General features: G+C 41.4%; 1 protein-coding gene across 1 annotated transcript in view; it reads left to right on the plus strand.

The window, feature by feature from the left end:
• Nucleotides 1–20,302, plus strand: part of HHAT (hedgehog acyltransferase) — a gene marked incomplete at both ends in the record, with an annotated part of 161,920 nt that overhangs the window by 71,895 nt on the left and 69,723 nt on the right. The window contains one exon of the mRNA XM_081997736.1: nucleotides 6,043–6,244. Within this exon, the coding sequence (XP_081853862.1) occupies nucleotides 6,043–6,244 (202 nt within the window). The remainder of the gene's footprint in view (nucleotides 1–6,042; nucleotides 6,245–20,302) is intronic.

Here is a 20,302-nt window from a genome sequence, read left to right on the forward strand (position 1 = left end):
GGCACAGTGAGCAATTCTTGTGTTCTTGTGCAGAAAGCAGGGCTGGGATCTCTGCATCTCTCAGTAATGCTCTGGCCACAGACTGTTTTTTTCTTGCATATTCACTCTCTGAATCTCTCTTTCTTTTCTGCCCGGTGGCAGCCTGGTAACAGACAGCTGGAGCATTCCTCTGGGACACAAGATATGTCGGTCTCCTTGGCAAAGAGCCTGACCTCTACCATTTTATAAGCAAAGAGTGACAGTGCTATTAATAGATACCTCCTCCAGCCAGGTTTTCAAAGGAGTGTAGCCTGATTGCTGTGCTTCGTGCTGAGCTTAGATATTACCAGCACATGGTAGGTGTATGGTGAGTATCAGGAATGAATTGGGCCCCTGAGGGGAGTTAAGTTCAGCACAGCTTGAGGGAGCCCTGCAAACTCCACGTAGGAGGAGGTGCCTGCTTCCCGGCTCCATCAGCCAGCTGGGGACACAGCCCTCTCCTGCCCAGCAGCTGAGCTGTAGGCACTTAACTCTAGGCTGTTTTGGCAATAACATATAGGCTTATACAGTCAGCACAGAAGTTGGGGCCCTGGCTTGGCCTTAGTGATTTAACCAGTCTTTTGGCTCTTTGGTCATCTGGAATCTCTCACATTTCCAAAGCGATCAAAGATAGTTGACTGGTAGTTTTGCATTTGACTGCAAACGGGTGGTAGGCAGGGTTTCTGTCTTTCCTAGATGCGGCTGGGAGAAGACTAAACACAGCGATAATTAAACTTTTTCTATTCAAAGGAAGTATTATGATTTAGATTAAAATCTCATTTGAAATAAATGAATCTCTTTGAAAACATGAGTTTCTTTGGAAAGGTGAATTCAAAATGATTTGTTCAATATTCCCTAGTTATCTGCCCTTTGACATATGGACTTGACTGGGATCATTTTTGGTGTTGAATGCAAGGGAAGAAAAATAGATTAAACACGTTTCAGTTTTTTAGTAGGAAACTGCATGCTCAGTCTTTGCTGGGAAACATGCTAACAACTGGAAAGGGAACCAAAATCCAGGTCATATTTGTAAAGCCGAGTGTTCTTGCACATGAATATTCTCATTAATGCTTTGTAACCCAAATGGACTTAATTTCTCATTAAACATTTTGTGGTAATTTAACAAGGCTTGCCTGGAGCCAACATTAGCTTAAATATTTTAAAGGGTCTGCATTTGTCAAGGTCTCTCGAAACATTGCATTAAGCTGGTGAGGTGAGAAAAATCTTACAGAGCTTAAAAAGCTTTGCTAACAGCCTAGCAAAATTATTAGGCCATGTAAAAAAAATGAGTTTCAGAGTAAGAACAAGGCTTACCTCCTCTAATGGAAATTTTGCCAAATGGTATTCCAAATACCTCTGGGGTTTTTTTTATTTCAGGTGCAAATATGTGGGTCTCAGCCTTCAAAGTCTTGTTTACTTAAAACAGATTTGTTCATGTAGGACCCAGTCTTGCAAAGAGAGGTATGCTTTACTTATGTGCTCTGCGTAGCTCCATCCTAGTCAGAAAGCTTGAACTGACAAAACAGGAATCGTAAAAGCTCACCCAGAAGTAAGAATTTGCAGAACTGGGCCTGAAATCTTTTTATTACACTGTAGAGAAAAAGTTTGAAATCAGTGGTCTAAGGCCAGCAAAAGAAAACACAGGATTAAAAATAAATTAATCAAGGAAACCCAACTCCAGTTCTAGAGGGAATTCCCCTCTTGTTCTCTATGTCCTGCCACACTTTTCATTTCAATCAAATCTCTTTTGTGGTGACAATCCTTGGGATAATTTAGAAGCAAAATGAATGGTAATTTGGCTATTTAAGTTTACCCTGAAAATTGTTCAGGCTCATGTTGAGCATTGATTTCATAACCAATGATAAAGAACTTTTTATTGACTTAAAGAGTCAAGTTCTGCAGGCATAATTCTGCCCAGATGAAACTTTGTCTACATGCCCACAAATGGACACCATCACTGTACAGAACCTCAAGCGATTTCTGTTGTCGGGATGTAAGACGGAAGACTTTATTACTGCTTTTTGAATTTTTACCATGTTGGCCATGTAACTGTCCAACTCAAAGCAGTATGGTTAACTCTTGAATGCTTTGAAATTTAGAGAGGCATTGGAATTTTGAACATCAAATGTTCCCTGAAGTAAAACACAAAAAGCTCATAAATTAATTGTATTTACAAGAAGTTTGCTGTTACAAGCAAATTAACTTTTTTTAAAAAGTTACTTTTCACCTGGTTCTGGATAAGACATTCCAAGACGAATAGCTAAGGAGAGGGGGAAAAAAAATCATGGATAGCATGCATCTTGCCGTATGGCCTTGCTTCAGGAAGAAATTTAAGCATATGTCGAAGAAAGCCCCTGGACAGAACAGCATTTAAACAGGTGCTTTACACACTTACTTTAAGCTGTATGTTTAACATTTCACACATGTGGAAGTAAGAGCAGTGTATTGAGGCCTCAAGGAATAAAATCCCTTCAGAGTGATTCTTAACTGGTTGCAAATAGTCCTCTTAGTGGTTTTCTGAAGTTACCAGAATAAAAGCTTTATAATGTAGGTATCATTAAAAGAAAAGAAACAACATTTTTTCCACGGGAATGATTGTCAGATCTCTTATGATTGTTCTGCAGATTACCACTTCAACAGAACTAACAAAATGGTTATTGGATTTAGAAGTTATTCTCTGTGAGTAAATGTCACTTTTAAATACCTCAGCTATTATGTTTGTGTTTGCATTACTTTAGGGATTTAAATGGCACCATTTACATATCTTATCCAATTGTTTAATGTTCACTTAGTTAAAATTAAGATAAGTTGTGTAAATGGAACAGCTTGCTGGCTGTAGATAAGCTGATTTAAGCTACTGTAAGTAGGACTGAAAGTAAGGCACTTGGTTATTCAGAAGACACACAGTTACGCTTTGTTTCTGAAAGTAACATGTTTAACAGCATGTAAGTTTTAGTATGAAATCAAAATGGAGTCTATGGAAATATGGTAAAGACTGACAGCATCTTTGCCTTGGGAGCAGAAGGCTAAGAATATATGTTTAGTCGTGTCAGGTGTGTGTTCAAATAATTTTTACTATATAATGTTTTTTGTCAATATTTATTTGTATCTTATGTGCCTCAAGTGCCCCCCAGATGCTTTGGGATATTTAATCTGCATGAAGCTCTCTTCCCGCTTCTGTTCTTTTCATCTAATTGCACAAATTTTCTTCTGACAATGTGAAGTGCCTTTCCTTGTTGTCATTAAGAGAGGTCTAGCCAGTCTAGGAATAGTTGGTGAAGCCTGGCCTGTGGCATTCATGAATTCCTCTTTGAGGAAGGGACCTGCCTAGAAATCTCCTCTGTTCTCTCACCTTCAAATTTCACCTTTGAAGTTTTGGCAGGGTTGACCTTTGATCCTGAAGTTGATGTTTTATCTTTAAATCTCATCTAGCCTACGTTGTTTGATACTAAGCATCTTCCACAGATCTAATCCTCCTCTTTGTAATTTTCATGGATCTTAAGGGGGACCAGAGTTACCCATCCCTCTAAAATAACCTGGAGGGACATGACCAATTACCATCCTCAAATATACTTGCCTTAATATTTTGCAAAGCGAAAAGGATACTTCGTTGCTTTACTTCATTTATCCGTCTTTGACTCATTGACCAACAAATAACTGTAGAGTTTTCTGTGAGTATGACAAAGTTGTTGCACATTGACACTACACTTTTCAGCTAAGTCTGCCTTCCTTGCACATCTATGGTAAATAATGTAAACTGCTGATGAGCTGTTAAGAAATTCTGCAATGAGGGTGTTCCTTTGAGTTGTGTTAGTCTGCCATGAGGACCCATGATTGCTTTTATGTGCTAATAGTCCCTGAACTGGGAGTTTTGATCTTCTCCATGGATTTTCTGTGGTTAGAGATGGAAATAGTCCTAAAACTGTGTGGAAGCTTAAAATGAGATCATTATGTAATGCTATTCTGCATATGGCGCAGCAGATCAGTGTGCTCTACTGAGCAACCTCTCCATTTGTGTAAACCCTGAGTTTCTAACCGTAGTACAGAAGGGCTGTAGGATAAATGGATGGTAGACGGTGGTATTGGTAAGAAGGAAGAAAGTTGGGAAGCATGCACATATGGAAGAAATAAAATTGTAGTAGCCAGGGAGGTGCTGCGCCCAGGGTTGTGGTTTCTCAGCTGCCGAGCGGGGCTGCCAGCCCTCCTCCAGCCAGCCTGCGCGGGGGAACTGGTGATGACAATGGGCCTGGCCTAAAAAATTACAACAATCGGCCTTTAAAAAGGGAGAGGGAAGGTGTTGGGAAAGCGTGCGAAGAGGGGATGAGCTGCTTTGGTCCTCCATTTCTGTAGTCCTTTGCGTAGAAGGAATTTCTCCAAAGCAGCGGGGTCTGTGGCTCCGCTGTCTTCACCCTCTGTGCTGGAGCCCTGCAGGGGATCCCCCTGGTTACAGCCGAAGAGGTACCTCTCTGCCTTTAGAGGCTAATCGAGTGCAATTGCAAGTGTCTGTTATTGCCACGCTGTCTCTTTACATATGTGATGAGAAAAGACTAGACCTGAGAAAAACGTAGGAAATGGAGAGAGAAGAAAAACACAACATAAATAAAAACTATTAATCTTAATTTCTAGTTATTTTTGCATGGTTACTAAAAAGCACACATACTGAAAATCACTATGAATGTAATCAAATGTTCCCTGGAGCAGGTTGAAGTGAAAAGGTGTATTGATGTCATGCTTAGAGAGAATTTGGAGCATTTGACAGTTGGTTTTTTTTAATGACTTTTCTGTTTACCTTTTAATTACTCTTATCACTTTATTTTACCCTGTTACTGTATTTTCTTACTTCTTAAGATTAGGAATAAAGCACTATGTTAATTTCCCTTTAAAATTTTTAAGCTAGTATTTATCTCTGAATGTAAAAACTAATAACCAGAGATAAAAATTTCACTGCGAAAAATTTCCTTTAATTATCTTAGCAAGTAGGAGTAGTCTCAACTATGAGTACGGTGCATCATGCTGAAGGAATGACAGCTGAAGAGAACTGTCACCGGCGTTCTCATGTACCGCGTCTCCTCGCCGGTACCCATGAGCTGGATGGTGACTCTGTTGCCTGATGAGCTTCTTCAAACTGTTGACAGAAATATGCGACTTTTTTCAGATGAAGGCTGGCCGGCGGCCATGCCTTCTCTGAAAATGGCAGGAGTGGATGTAGCTCTCTAGGCAGGCAGGCAGGAAGTGAAGTGACCCAGAAAACAGTGTCAGCTTTCAGAATCCTGTTGCTTCTGGTATTTTTACCGAATGAGCACTGCTTTCTGGACACTTAAAAGCATCAATTAAAGACTAAGGTTCTGACTCTTGGATTCAGTTTAAATGCAGAATATAATTGCATGCAGGGTGTAGGTTTCGGGGTTTTTTGGTACATGTGCTCTGAAGGTCGTTAGGCAGATATGATCCTGAGAGTATAATATGAGAATCAGTTAGGAAATATTTTCAGTTCTTATCATTTTTAATGACAGAGTTAAAAAGAAAGCAATAACAAGCTTTTAAAAATAAAACATGTTTGCATGTGTCTGCATTTCTGACAAATGGAAAACATTCTATGGGTTATGACTATATATGACTTTATATAATGTTTTCATTTTTTTGTTAATTCTTGTAGTTTAAATTCACATGAAGATTACATGTAATTTCTGTGTATATAAGTTGATGTACAACTGCTGCAGTTTAAAAAACCTGAACATTTTCTTTTGCAATTTTGAAGGTAAAGTTTATGCTATACATTTGCCTAATGCAGAGTTCCTGTGACCACAAAATTGTCTTTTTGCCAAATGGTGTATGCACATATTTCATTAAGTGATCTACAGCTTTGCAGAAACTAGGGCAATCTCTGTAAATAGAGAATGTCAGATAGTTATCCAAATCCTTTTTTTAATGCCACAAAATAACAAATTTGTTCTGTAGTGGATGTTTTTCTGAGACTTCTGTGAAATCTCTAATAACGTTGCTCATCTGTCATTTCACCTACAGGTATATTTATGTTCCGATGGGAGGATCTCAGTCCAGTCTGCTGGGAACTCTCTTTTCCACAGCCCTCACTTTTGCCTTTGTAAGCTATTGGCATGGAGGACAGAGTTATCTGTGGTACTGGGGTGCACTTAATTGGCTTGGAGTAATTGTGGAAAACGGCATCAAGAGGATACTTTCTATTTCACTTATTCAAGATTTAATTGTAAGTTGAATCTCTCTTCGTTTCATGTTCTTGTTTCTTGGCTCCATGCTCATCTGAAGTTCCTGTTTACTAGTTTGGTTTAATCTAGATTAAAAGTTGTGCCTGACAGATGAAAGAGTTGAAATTCCCTTGCCCACCCTCCAGTATTTGAGGTAAGCCGTATAACTAGAATTTTGCAAAGTATCAGCAAAGCAAACACTGAAATATGCATGATCTTAAAAGTTTCCTCTGCAGTCCTAGAGTAAGACTGCTTGTCGTGTTGTATATGGCTGAGCAGAAGCCAGTTTTAACATTTGTATTCTGATTTCACCCAGGATGGCCTTAAAATACTCATCTTCACTAAAATTAGGAGTGTATATTTCTAACCATGTGTTTCCTGGACAAATGCATCCTAACAGCTGCTTGCATCTGGGAACAAGCTTACACTAGGAAATCTTACGCAACTAAAGAGCCAAGTAAAGAAAACATTATTTTGTTTTTGAAGACCTCTGATATTTTCACTTTACTTATACGTTTGACCTTCGTGCTGTCATTTCCAAAGGACACAATTGTCTTTGACATATGATCATATGCAAAAAGCACTATTTTAATTTTGATGGTCATTTTAGTCTGCAGGTTTGCTCACTATCAAATCCCAAATCTTGTAACAAATGTTTGTAAGAATGAGTAATTCCTATATCTTGCTTCCTTAGTGTAATGATAAGTGCACAGAATTCATACTCCTATATAATGTTGTGGTGGTGGTAACTCACTCTGCAGCTTGATGAGGTCCTGATGCTCAAGTGATTATGCTTGTTCTCCATCCCACCCATCTCGCTTTTCACTGTTGTGGCATCCCAGGTGTGGCAACTGATACACCTAAGTAATTTAGTAGCTGATAACAGCGAGTGCTACCTTATATCATCCAACTGTCCATCACTGAATTCAGTAACGGTCTGGAAGCAGCTTTTTTCCTTTCTAGAGAATGAGTTTATCAGATCTATTAATCCTTCTTCTAGGATGAAACAGCTTCACCATCTGACCGGCTGCATACGGTTGTGTCTGGACTGGAAGACAACGTAGTTTTTTAGGCATCCGTCTGTATAAGGAAATAGAATTGTAGGGGCTTTTTGTATTTGATGTCACTGTATTAGAAATTTCTAAATAACTCTTAAGGAATTAAGTGTTTAAATATACAAATGATAAAGACATGGCATTATGAAGGTGGGGTTATATTTTACCCTTTTCTTCCCCTTTGTTTTCATCCAGTGTTTTTAAAGGCCTATCCACTGTCTTCCATGTGTCCTTTGTTTTCCATTTCTGTTTAGAAATACGGCTGTAGACCTTCCTTAGAAGACACTTTCACATCTTTCCCTGAAATATCTCTGAAGCCAACATTTTTAATAGAATAGTTTTGGCATCTGAATTAGTGCATTAGGCAGATCTTGCTGCATTTGGTTATGGCTGAGTCATGCTTTGCCTTACGTGCCTTGGAGGTTTCTCTACAACATGAGCTACAGTCTCTGCAAACTATCGCTCATTGCTCTCTCCTCACTCTTCTAACAAACTCCCATTTTCTTCTTGAACGCTGAGACTGGGGAGCAGATGAGTAGTTCGACTTTGGCCCTCACTTATCAAGGGATGGAGTGATGTGACATTCTCCAAGAAGTATCACTTACATTTAAAATGAACTGCAAATTCCCTAATGCCCTGTATAAATTTCCTTTTTCCCCTTGTAGTCTGGCTTTTGGAAGCGTTCCCATAATCCTGTCTCAGTGAGAGGTGTGCTGCAAACCTAGTCACTGTGGTGTTGAGAACTCCATTCTAGGGGATGGGTTTTTCACTCAAATTTCATCTGTTGACAAGCTGAAATCTTTCACATTCTTGTGCTTCACTCACTTGCTGTGTTAGCTCTTGAAGGAAAGGAAAGTTTATTTTTGTCCCTGGAATAGCAGATGAGTTTCTGAAAAAAATACGAAGCACAGGTTTATGCTTTTTTTAACTAATTCTATTTAAAAAAACCTCCTCATATATTGTTGTCAAAGTTGAGTTACATAGTTCAGTTGAGAAGGAGGTGTTTAATTAGTAAAATATTAAAAAAAAATCTTGAAGAATAAGTTGAATTTTCATTCTGCTCTGTTTTTAAAATTGAATCAATCACAAAGAATAACAAGAGTTGTATTAAAACCGCTTCCCTTTTTTCTCCATTATATATTGTCTCAATTCTCTGGCAAAAGAAAGATTTAGAAATCTAAATAAAGCACATTTGAGTCTCGTCCTTCACTGAATCCTGTGCTGACTAAGAATATACATAAAAAGAATCGGACCCTATATTTATACAGATTTTATGGTAGTTTAAATCTCAGCACTTGAAACCTAGTGCAATATGCGTAAATAACACTTTTGTAGCAGTCTAACAGGTTTTAAATGTCATCTCAGGCATATTGAACTAGAATGAAGAAAGAAGCATGGGCATTATTTGTGAGAAATAAAATCAGCATATAAATCAGTATTTACTGAAAACAGTAAATTTCCTGGCCCAAAAAATTGGATCTGAAACTTCTAATTTGTACTGGTTGCAAACCAGTGCCTGGCTTCCTGATTTCAGCTCTGAAAGAGCTGATGCTCCTTCTTGTGTACTTTTCAGCTTATACTGCTCTGAACTTTCATGATTTAGTGAATTGTGTTGTGAGAAGTTATTTTTCCCCCTAGAGATAACTTGTTAGATATCAGTAAATTAGATCTGAATTAAGTAATACTGTCTTCTCATTAAAACATTGTATATAAAACAACAATAAATGCTATGCATCATAATCTAGGGCATATCTGGGAATTTTATATTAAACTGGAGAAGTTTCATTGTATTTTTATCAGGTTTTTTTTTACTTTTTTGGGCATTATTTAGACCCTTACTCAGCAAAGTAGTGCTTTTTTTCACTGATTCTATATTGATTTCTTACAGATGAACAGAGACTCAAGTAGCAACTTGTTCAAAATCAGTGACAGAATTTGTATTGACTTTTAATAAATAATGTGTCAGATTTCTGAAAGACAATGCTAATGGCTATCATTCTCCCAGTGATTTAAATTTTTTCCTTCTCCTTGTTCCTTAAGCAAAACAAGATATAGATCTGTAAAAGAAATTAGATCTCTGTATAAAAACAGATTTAAAGTTATTTAAACCTTACAATAGCTGACGACATGTTTAAATCAATGGATTTTTAAAAAAGAAATATTTGGAAGTCATCCAAAAGAAGATGTAGCAAATGAGGTGAAGTTGGCAGATTTGTTAAAATCAATGTTTTAATCTCAATTAAAAAAGCAACATTTATCATCTTAGTTCTTTTGTAGAGTGAAAACATGTCATTCAGTCTAGCAAGAATTTTTTAAATTGAGACATAAAGATCTCTCTTCTAAAAATCATGCTATCGTGAATTTCTAGTTCAAGATCTTATTTCTAGCTTTCTTTAGTAAGAAACTAAATATATCATAAACAATTCAATTTGAGAAACCAACTAATTTTAAGTATGGCTTATTTTAAAGTAATTTATACTATGCTTGTAAAGTGTTCTGTTTTTTTAAAGTATAAAATTCTTTGATCTCTACATATTCATTTATGGCTGTAACAAGGTGCACTAATTAAGTCCATTTCAGTACACTGTAATTGCCTTCCCAACGCCGCTTTGCAAAAGGGGAAATATTATGTATGATGTCCATATTTTTGGTTAGCGTGTTAGATTAGATTTGGTTAGTGTGTTAGATCCCAACCCCCCCCCCCCCCCCCCCCCCCCAAAGAATGAACTCCATACATTTGTCTCTATAGTTAAAATATCACTATTATTTTGGGTTCCAGAGATATGGCTGATGACAATTGGCATCCTGAGCATCACAGAGAACAGAATTTTAGACGTCTTTCAAAAAGTTGGGTGTGGTGAGGGGTTTTAGTCCGTTTTTTTTTCCTCCGTTTAATTTTGTTAGCCCTGTTTCTTCTGCTAGGTACATTAAAATTTCTACAGCTAATCATAATAAGTTATGCATTAGGCAGTGATCCTGCAGGCAGCTGGTGTGGAGCATGGGAAGGTATTGACTGGTCGGCCTGACGTCTGGGCTGTGGTTTGATGGGGATTTAAGCTGATCTAACAGCTTACTTCTGTTGAAGGGGGAAAGGCTTAATTTGCCTTTCCTCCTTTCCTTGCAGTCTCACCACCCCCTCCTCTGCATGCCTTCCTGCTGGAATCTTTGCTGAGCTGACCTAGCTCTTTACCCCAGCAGAAAGCTTTAGTTCCTCTGGTTATTCTACTGCTAGATGACTTGTCTCATGGAGAGGAACCTGAAAAGCACCCAGAGCAGTACAAGGTAAGAGACAAAAGGCAAGGAAAGAAGTGGAAGAGGAGGAACTCGACTACTTGGAACCTCCCCCTTGCAAGCATACATAAGCAGTATGGGTTAGTAGGCCAAGCCTCCACATTTGAAATCAGTTGGACAAAGAAACTAATTGGGTTCCGCTGCAGTAATTACTCAGCTCTATATTAGGGCGCAAATTCACCTGAGCCAAGATAAAGATTCCTGTGACTTTCACAACCATGTCATATATACATTGAACAAATTTATAACTATCTTCTTTAATGACAGAATTTCTTTTTGCAAGTATAACTCACTTTAAACTGCCATGAGATAACTGTAAATCTTCCTTCTGCAGCTGACTGAGGCAAGATCTGACCAAACATTAGGAACTTGTTCAAGGGAATTATATTTGTTGACCACCTTGCAAGATTAGATCTTTAATAAGATCTCTGTAATAAATTAAGACCCTTCTCAGCTTTTCCTCAGCACACACTAGGCTTTGATCTTTATTTTGCTTCATTTGGTGGAAAGAGTAGTTATATCACTGGTTTACTAATGTTAAGCCTGTCTGGCTTTTTCTTTTTTACTAATAGTTTTGTGTAATTCATACATATTTTTATTGCAACATGGTGATTCAGTTAAGTGAATTCAATTGTCAAGCATCGCCAATGATACTTTCTTCATAACCTTTTTATGTGCTTCCTGCAGAATTTCTGTTGGATTTGTCACTTCGTTCTCTGAGAATCTATAAGAATGTAAGGTGAGGTAGTTGAACAAAGTCCCTTAATCAGACTCTTACTCTCTAAGAGTGCAGAATTGTTTTTTGAGGTACAAGTATCACCCATAATGTCAAAACCCAGACCAGCGGATGGGGCTTGCCTCCCGCCCCAGCCTTGAGTTCAGTCATATCATTACTCTAACCAGAAATCTCTACTATCCAAAGTAGATGTACTGTGACTCGAAATCAATGGAAATTCCTTTCCCTAGATGTGAACATCAGCCAGGGCAGACTTGTGACAACTGGTCTTTGTGTATGGTACCTAGAAGCAGCAAGCTGAGTTATCGAGGTGCTGTGTTGTACTGAGGTGCTGAATGACTGCCAAAGGTGAATATGGGCTGGCTGATGCATCTTAGTTGTTTTCCACTGACTTTTAGCTTTGCCAGCAGTAATTCTGAGTCAAGTAATTCTTGCCACATTTCTGCTTCTGCTTGATTTTATCTTTTTTCCCTCTCCTCCACCCTCTTGTTGTAAGGTTTCATTTGTCTTCATGGAAGCAGATCCCAAAACATTTTGAGAGCCCTGCTAAAAATACACAGACACACACTTGCACACTGACTCTGGTTTTCTTTACTGAGGGAACTTCTTGCCTCAGACTTAGTAACAAAGACTGAAAATCTAGTAGGTGCTGTTTTGTGTGAGGGACAAGCATATGGGGGATGATACAGGCTTTTATACAGTCAATGACAAAAGTGACTGCAGTAAGATTTGGGAGATAACATTGTATCATTTCCTACTGTCCTGGTTTCAGCCAGGATAGAGCTGGTTTTCCTCACAGAAGCTAGTGTGAGACTGTGTTTTGGATTTGGGATGAGGAACTGTTGATAATGTGCTGATGTTTTGGGTTGTTGCTGAGCCGTCAAGGACAGTCCAGCTTCTCGTGCTGGCCTGCCAGCGAGCAGGCTGGGGGTGCACGGGGAGCTGGGAGGGGACACAGCCGGGACAGCTGACCCAGACTGGCCAAAGAGATATTCCCTACCATACGATGTCATGCCCAGTACATAAACTGGAGTTGGCCGGGGGGGCGGAAATCGCTGCTCGGGGACGGGCTGTCGATCACGGGGTGGTGAGCAATTTCTGTATTGGGCCTCACTTGTTCTTGTACATTCCTTTGTTGGTATTATCATTATTGTTCCCTTCTTTCTTTCTGTCCTATTAAACCGTGTTTATCTCAACCCACGAGGTTTTTCCTAATTCTCTCCCCCGTCCCACTGTGGGAGGGAGAGTGAGCGAGCGGCTGTGTGGTGCTTAGTTGCCGGCTGGGGCTAAACCACGACAGTCCTTTTTTGGCGCCCAACGTGGGGCCCGAGGCTTGAGATAATAACGGTTGCAGGTCACAATATCAGTTTGATTTGCATCATGCTCTCGTCTTTGCTGTACATGTTAAGGATCGGTGTTGGTTTCTGCGGGCTGCTGTACTCTGCAATGATTAGTAATGTCTCGCCTGTGAATTTTGTTTTTAGAGCACTGACCTTGAGCTTAATGTGGTATCATCTGAGCTCTGTACTAAAGCCGTTACTGTATTTTGGCTACAGTCTTGTGGAGACGATTAGCAATTATACTTCTGCCTCTGAAAGGTTTTTTATGGAGGAAATGCAGCAATGGAAGCAGAGCAACTGGCAACGCAGAGGCAAGCCCATCTGGGCTGCTGAATTGTGGCGGAAGTTTGTACGGAGTGCACCATCATCATATGCCAACTCATTAGCAGTAATGGCCTGGAAGGACGGAGAGAGACCAACGGTGGATGAATTGGCTGGCCAACTCCGGCAATACGAAGAAAGTCTCTCTTCCTCCCTACGGGCCTGCGTCTCTGCTATAGAGAAACTGTCCCGAGAGTTCCGGCAATTCAAAGAGGATATGCCCTACCCTCCACCCATACGGACCAGTGTCTCAGCCATTAGGAGTAAGCGCTCTTCTGTTCAAGAGAGAAGATATAGAGGATACACACCACGAGCCACCCTGTGGTTTCAATTGCGTGACTACGGAGAGGACATGAGGAGGTGGGATGGAAAACCTACCTCGACCCTAGAGGCACGAATACGCGAGCTGCAAGGAAAAACAATTACAAAAGGGGGTTCAGGTTCCTCGAGGAAAATCGTCGCTCCACTTTCCAGTGGGCAGCTTCCCAGAAAGAATAGAAGAGCTGATCTCACCTCTGATCCTCTTGAAGGGACTTCTGATTCCTATTTACAAGAAGTGGGTAACGAGTACTATGAGCAGGATTAGAGGGGCCCTGCCTCCAGCCAGGCGGAGGAGAGGGACAACCGAGTTTATTGGACTGTGTGGATTAGATGGCCTGGCACGTCAGACCCACAGGAATATAAGGCTTTAGTGGACACCGGTGCACAATGTACCCTGATGCCATCAAGCCATATAGGGGCAGAACCCATCTGTATTTCTGGAGTGACAGGGGGATCCCAACAGCTGACTGTACTGGAGGCTGAAGTGAGCCTAACTGGGAATGAGTGGCAGAAGCACCCCATTGTGACTGGCCCGGAGGCTCCGTGCATCCTGGGCATAGACTACCTCAGCAGAGGGTATTTCAAGGACCCAAAAGGGTACCGGTGGGCTTTTGGTATAGCTGCCTTGGAGACGGAAGAAATTAAACAGCTGTCCACCTTGCCTGGTCTCTCAGAGGACCCTTCTGTGGTGGGGTTGCTCAGGGTCAAAGAACAACATGTGCCGATCGCTACCACAACAGTGCACCGGCGGCAATATCGCACCAACAGAGACTCCCTGATCCCCATCCATGAGCTGATTCGTCGGCTGGAGAGCCAAGGAGTGATCAGCAAGACTCACTCACCCTTCAACAGCCCCATATGGCCAGTGCGAAAGTCTAATGGAGAGTGGAGACTGACAGTAGACTATCGTGGCCTGAATGAAGTCACGCCGCCACTGAGCGCTGCTGTGCCGGACATGCTACAACTTCAATATGAACTGGAGTCAAAGGCAGCCAAGTGGTACGCCACCATTGATATTGCTAACGCGTTTTTCTCGATCCCTTTGGCGGCAGAGTGCAGGCCACAGTTTGCTTTCACTTGGAGAGGTGTCCAATACACCTGGAATCGACTTCCCCAGGGGTGGAAACACAGCCCTACCATTTGCCATGGGCTGATACAAACTGCACTGGAACAGGGTGAAGCTCCAGAGCATCTGCAATACATTGACATCATCGTATGGGGCAACACAGCAGAAGAAGTTTTCGAGAAAGGGAAGAAAATAATTCAAGTCCTTCTGAAAGCTGGTTTTGCTATAAAGCAAAGTAAAGTCAAGGGACCTGCACAAGAGATCCAGTTTTTAGGAATAAAATGGCAAGATGGATGTCGACAGATCCCAACGGATGTGATCAACAAAATAACAGCTATGTCTCCACCAACTAGCAAAAAAGAAACACAAGCATTTCTGGGTGTTGTGGGTTTCTGGAGAATGCATATTCCAAATTACAGTCTGATTGTAAGCCCTCTTTATCAAGTGACCCGGAAGAAGAACGATTTTAAATGGGGCCCTGAGCAACGACAAGCCTTCGAACAAATCAAACAGGAGATAGTTCATGCCGTAGCCCTCGGGCCAGTACGGGCAGGACAAGATGTTAAAAATGTGCTCTACACGGCAGCCGGGGAGAATGGCCCTACCTGGAGTCTCTGGCAGAAGGCACCAGGAGAGACTCGAGGTCGACCTCTAGGGTTTTGGAGTCGAGGATATAGGGGATCTGAGTCCCGCTATACTCCAACTGAAAAGGAGATATTGGCGGCATATGAAGGAGTTCGAGCTGCCTCAGAAGTGGTTGGTACTGAAGCACAGCTCCTCCTGGCACCCCGACTGCCGGTGCTGGGCTGGATGTTCAAAGGGAGGGTCCCCTCTACGCATCATGCGACTGATGCTACGTGGAGTAAGTGGGTCGCGCTTATTACACAGCGGGCTCGAATAGGAAATCTTAATCGCCCGGGAATCTTGGAAGTGATCATGGACTGGCCAGAAGGCAAAGATTTTGGAATATCACCGGAAGAGGAGGTGGCGCGTGCTGAAGAGGCTCCACCATATAATGAACTGCCAGAGAACGAAAGGCAATATGCCCTGTTCACTGATGGGTCCTGTCGTATTGTAGGCAAACATCGAAGGTGGAAAGCTGCTGTATGGAGCCCTATACGACGAGTTGCAGAAGTGGCTGAAGGACAAGGTGAATCAAGTCAGTTTGCGGAGGTGAAAGCCATCCAGCTGGCTTTAGATATTGCTGAACGAGAAAAATGGCCAGTACTCTATCTTTATACTGACTCATGGATGGTAGCAAATGCTCTATGGGGGTGGCTGCAGCCCGCGGACGGTGTGAGGCCGGTAGCGGCCCCCCGGCGCGCCGGGCCCCCCCGGCGGCGCTCTCGGGGGACCCAAGTCCTTGTGATCGAGACTGCTATGATGGATGAAGCCCAGAGTCATGGACTGACTGAACTCCATAGACATTTTAAGTGATGGCCCATGGACTAAGAGAGTGATATCTGTGTGTATATATTAAAGGACAGGAAGAGTAATAATGAATAATTGGAATGTATTGAAAAGTATAGGACCTGGGCATGACGTAAATGGTATGGAATAAGGGGTGGATACTGTCCTGGTTTCAGCCAGGATAGAGCTGGTTTTCCTCACAGAAGCCAGTGTGAGACTGTGTTTTGGATTTGGGATGAGGAACTGTTGATAATGTGCTGATGTTTTGGGTTGTTGCTGAGCCGTCAAGGACAGTCCAGCTTCTTGTGCTGGCCTGCCAGCGAGCAGGCTGGGGGTGCACGGGAGGCTGGGGGTGCACGGGGAGCTGGGAGGGGACACAGCCGGGACAGCTGACCCAGACTGGCCAAAGAGATATTCCCTACCATCCGACGTCATGCCCAGTACATAAACTGGAGTTGGCCGGGGGGCGGAAATCGCTGCTCGGGGACAGGCTGTCGATCACGGGGTGGTGAGCAATTGCTGTATTGGGCCTCACTTGTTCTTGTACATTCCTTTGTTGGTATTATCATTATTGTTCCCTTCTTTCTTTCTGTCCTATTAAACCGTGTTTATCTCAACCCACGAGGTTTTTCCTAATTCTCTCCCCCGTCCCACTGTGGGAGGGAGAGTGAGCGAGCGGCTGTGTGGTGCTTAGTTGCCGGCTGGGGCTAAACCACGACACCTACCTTTTGAGTACAAGCATCCTTTTTTTCGTCAAATCTGTGCAAGAAATATTAATTTTGATGTCAGCAGTGGAGAAACTGTTGTGATTTTCCATCTGTCTTTAACCTGATGATTGCTGCCCTGCTTCAGACTGCAGTGTCAGCTGGGAAGCCCCTTGTGGTTGCTCAGTTGTCATAACAAAAAAATGTTTCTCCCACCTACCAGCATTATTTACTTCCTCTTCTGCTTTGGAGACATCAGGCAGTTTTCTGGTGCTCAGGCCGTAATGCAGTTTGAAAAGCAAGTAAATCATGCTACAGGGTGAAAACAAGGCAGAGTGATGCTGGTCATGTGCTGCTTTGTTATTGTCACATGAATACAGCCTCCCTCTGTTGTTCCCCTCAAAAATTAGTCCAGGCAATAGATGTGAGCAGTTACTGAAATACAAGTTAAAGTACTGAGGAGCAGTTGCACTCTTGTCTTTCCTCTGTGCCTTGAGCTGTAGAAATTTGCCATAGGGAAAGCGAGGTTTGTATTTGCAGAGAGTGTTTATCAGATGTCTCCATGGGGATTGTTATTGTATATTATTTATTTGTTAACAGTTTCACAGTGGTAGTGTGGGAAGGCCATAAGGGCAGGACCAAAATGCAGCACTAATGATTGGTGAAGTTAGATTTATTTCCCCCCCCACCAACCTGACTACAATTTAAAAGGTAAAAACGTTAAAATGTGGATGCGGGAACTGAGAGAACTAGAATGGGCAGAATGGGAATCAGAAGAACAAAAATAAGGATGTCAGGGGCCTGGGTACAGAGGAGAGCGCATGGCTTTCTCAACTTGTCCTCCTTGGTGAGAGCTGAGACATGTTTATAGGAGTATGTATACTGCCATTACTTGGTTAAATTCCCTGCTTTAAACATAAAACAGAAAAGAGGATGGTGCATCGCAATGCTGTTCATTTCACACTTTTCACAAGCTGCCACTCTTAAAAAAATGATCAGGCAGGTTCTCTGAGGGTGTAGGAGCAAGTACAGAAGTTTACTGCTGTGTATGTCAAACTTCACATATGCATCTGTAAGTGTAGTGCATACATACGAGCCGGTAGGAGGCTTTCTTCACACAGAAGTGGGGGGTTGGCTGTTTGCTGAGAGATGCTATAAATGTAGATCTTTTGGAAAATCTAAAAATGCACTGGAGCTAGTGCAAGACAGCGTTTTGTTGAGTGAATGTTTAGTAAGACATCAATAGAGAAGATGAGTATCTTCTCAAATACTATATATAGCATATATTCCTAAATTCAGAAACAAGTTCTGCTTGTGAAAATAGATCTTAGCTGACAGCTGCTTGATTTTTATTTTGTGGTCCTCTTTTTATAGGAGTGATGTAGGGAATTACAGGTCATTTGCATCATCCTGTCTCTTGGAAAAATGTTGTCAGTTTCCGCCTTCATGTGCAAACCTTCTGGGAGCTAATTTTTACCTTTGCTTTGGAAGGAAAGTATATACCTTAAAAAGAAACAGGAGATAACCTCAGGCCACAGTTCAGCTTGGGGAGAAGGGAGAGGGCAACTGCAAGCAAAGTAAAATGCCTGAAAAATAAAGCAAGGTAAAGTAAAAGGGGACTGCTTCAGGTTAGAGCTAGTTGAAGAACAGAGCAAACACAAATGATTACTATGATTATTGAAGGGTACAGTATATGTTGATGGGAAATTAAATTTATTCTTCCATTTGGTGTGGCAGTTGTTGATGGATAAGATCTGGTAGCACATCTTGTTCACTTTCCGCTTGCAGGCCTGTTCCTTGTCTTGTTACTATTATAGCTCTGGGGATTCCACTGTTTCTTTTGGATTGTTTCATAAATGGATATTTTGCATGTGTATTCAACCAGAATTCTTTATTTTTGTTGCTCTTCTGTTCTGTGGTACAGTCTCTACTCTTATCCTAGTCAACATCTGTCCCTCAGAGTGTAGGAGTAGGTGGTGTACTGACATGTCAGCCTCTCATCAGCTGCCTTTCCCTTGCTCCTGCTACTCTTCAAGCCTAACTTCTACCAATGTTAATGAGCACATGTAGTCCCTCCCTTTCTTTCTGCAGTCTCCCAAACACACTTTTGTCACTGTTACCCATTGACAATATGTATTAACAAACATTTTTAGAAGTTGCCCATTTACTTGGACCCAACCCATCTTCATTTCTACTGCTCACTTTAAAAATTAACTAAATTGACATTCTGTTTGGCAGAGCTTTTGTCACAATTTTCAGCCTTTCCTCCATCCCATCTGCTCCCCCAGCTGCTCAGTCACACCCTGTCCTCCATTTTCAGTGTGCCTAGCTGCAGATAGATAAAATAGCCGGTAACTGTTAGTCATGATGTGTTGCTTCCCTTCCCACCATCCCATCTGCTCCTCGCTCTCTTTCAGCTTTTCACCCGTGCTCTTGTTTGTACACTGTCCTGTTATTTTTGGCAAATGGCTGCACTGCGAATGACCCAGATTCAAGGGGTGCGCTGAGGTGTTCACTCTTGTGGTAATGGGGTGATTACCAGGATTCAGGGACAGACACTGAAGAGTTGGCCTGTCCTTTATCTAAGAAGGTTTTCTAAGAGGAAGCATTTAGAAGCACTTTTAAGATCCACTGGATGGTCTCTGTTGCTTCTGTAGAGAAGTAAACAAATTTGGACCTTACTCTTCAGTTGTGATGCAACGTGGGGATGAAAACCAAAGTTCAGATCCTTATATTGCACTGGTAAAAGGAACCCCAGAAGTGACTTGATGTTTTTTCCAAGCATTTTCCTGATACGCATAATGGCTTCCCCTGTGCCCCTCCTGTACTGCAGCAGCTTTACCCACAAACATTTTACCCAACTGTACCCTCCCCCCAAAAAATCCTTGCAAACCCTATATAACAGACCATTGCAAAGAACATTTAACTTAGTTTTTGTGACGTAAAGATGAGTCGATATTGCATTAGCTTTTAAGCATTGTTTCTGCAGTAAAAACCTTCAGGAAATTGAAAGGATGGAGCTTTAATAACCATAGGAACCACACTTACTCCCCTCTCATATAGTAGGAGAGGCAGTGAAAGATAATGCAGGACTAGGTGTTGTATTCATGGTAGTTAATTTGCTTGATTTCTTCAACACAATAAATGGTGCAGTTTGTGTATCTTATTTTAAGTTTATTATGGGTAAGTTGTCTGATAGGTTTAAGTGGTAGAGGATGAAATCTGTAGAACAGTTAGTAATTAAATGTATGTTTAAAAAAAGACAACTCTCTGAAAAATTGTACTAGATTATTTTGACCCTTTAAAAACCAAAGGCAGATGAAAATAGAATAATGTAATCTGTAGTGTTGCAGTTTGTAGTATCAAGCACATGTTTCATGTCACTCTGGCCATAGTATCTGACAGTCGTATTCCACAGTGCATATGTTGCCATAAAAAATATTCAACGGCCACTCCAATTTTACTATACGCTCTTATTTTGCCATGTGCTTGGATTCTTAAGTCTCTGGAAGGGTAGTTAAAAAAGAAATAACTGTTGTGAATCTGTTTTACACCATGAAGATGGATACTTGTTTAAATTGCAGCAAATTTAATTCCCTTATATAGGACTCCTCAAAGTATTTTTTTAGTATGAGCAAGCTCAATAACGTCACTGACTTTTTGTAGAAGTTTTCTTTAATCTGTCCCAGAGCACCTATATAAATGAGATGCGTTGTGAATGCAGCACGCATAGATATCTTCCGTCTTCTCAGCACTTGCCAAGAAGTTACCAGCTAATGTCTGTCAGGGGATGCTTCTTGCTACATGTCACCCTGT

Source organism: Phaethon aethereus (genome assembly GCF_964289735.1).
Source record: "Phaethon aethereus genome assembly, chromosome: 3".
NCBI lineage: Eukaryota > Metazoa > Chordata > Aves > Phaethontiformes > Phaethontidae > Phaethon > Phaethon aethereus.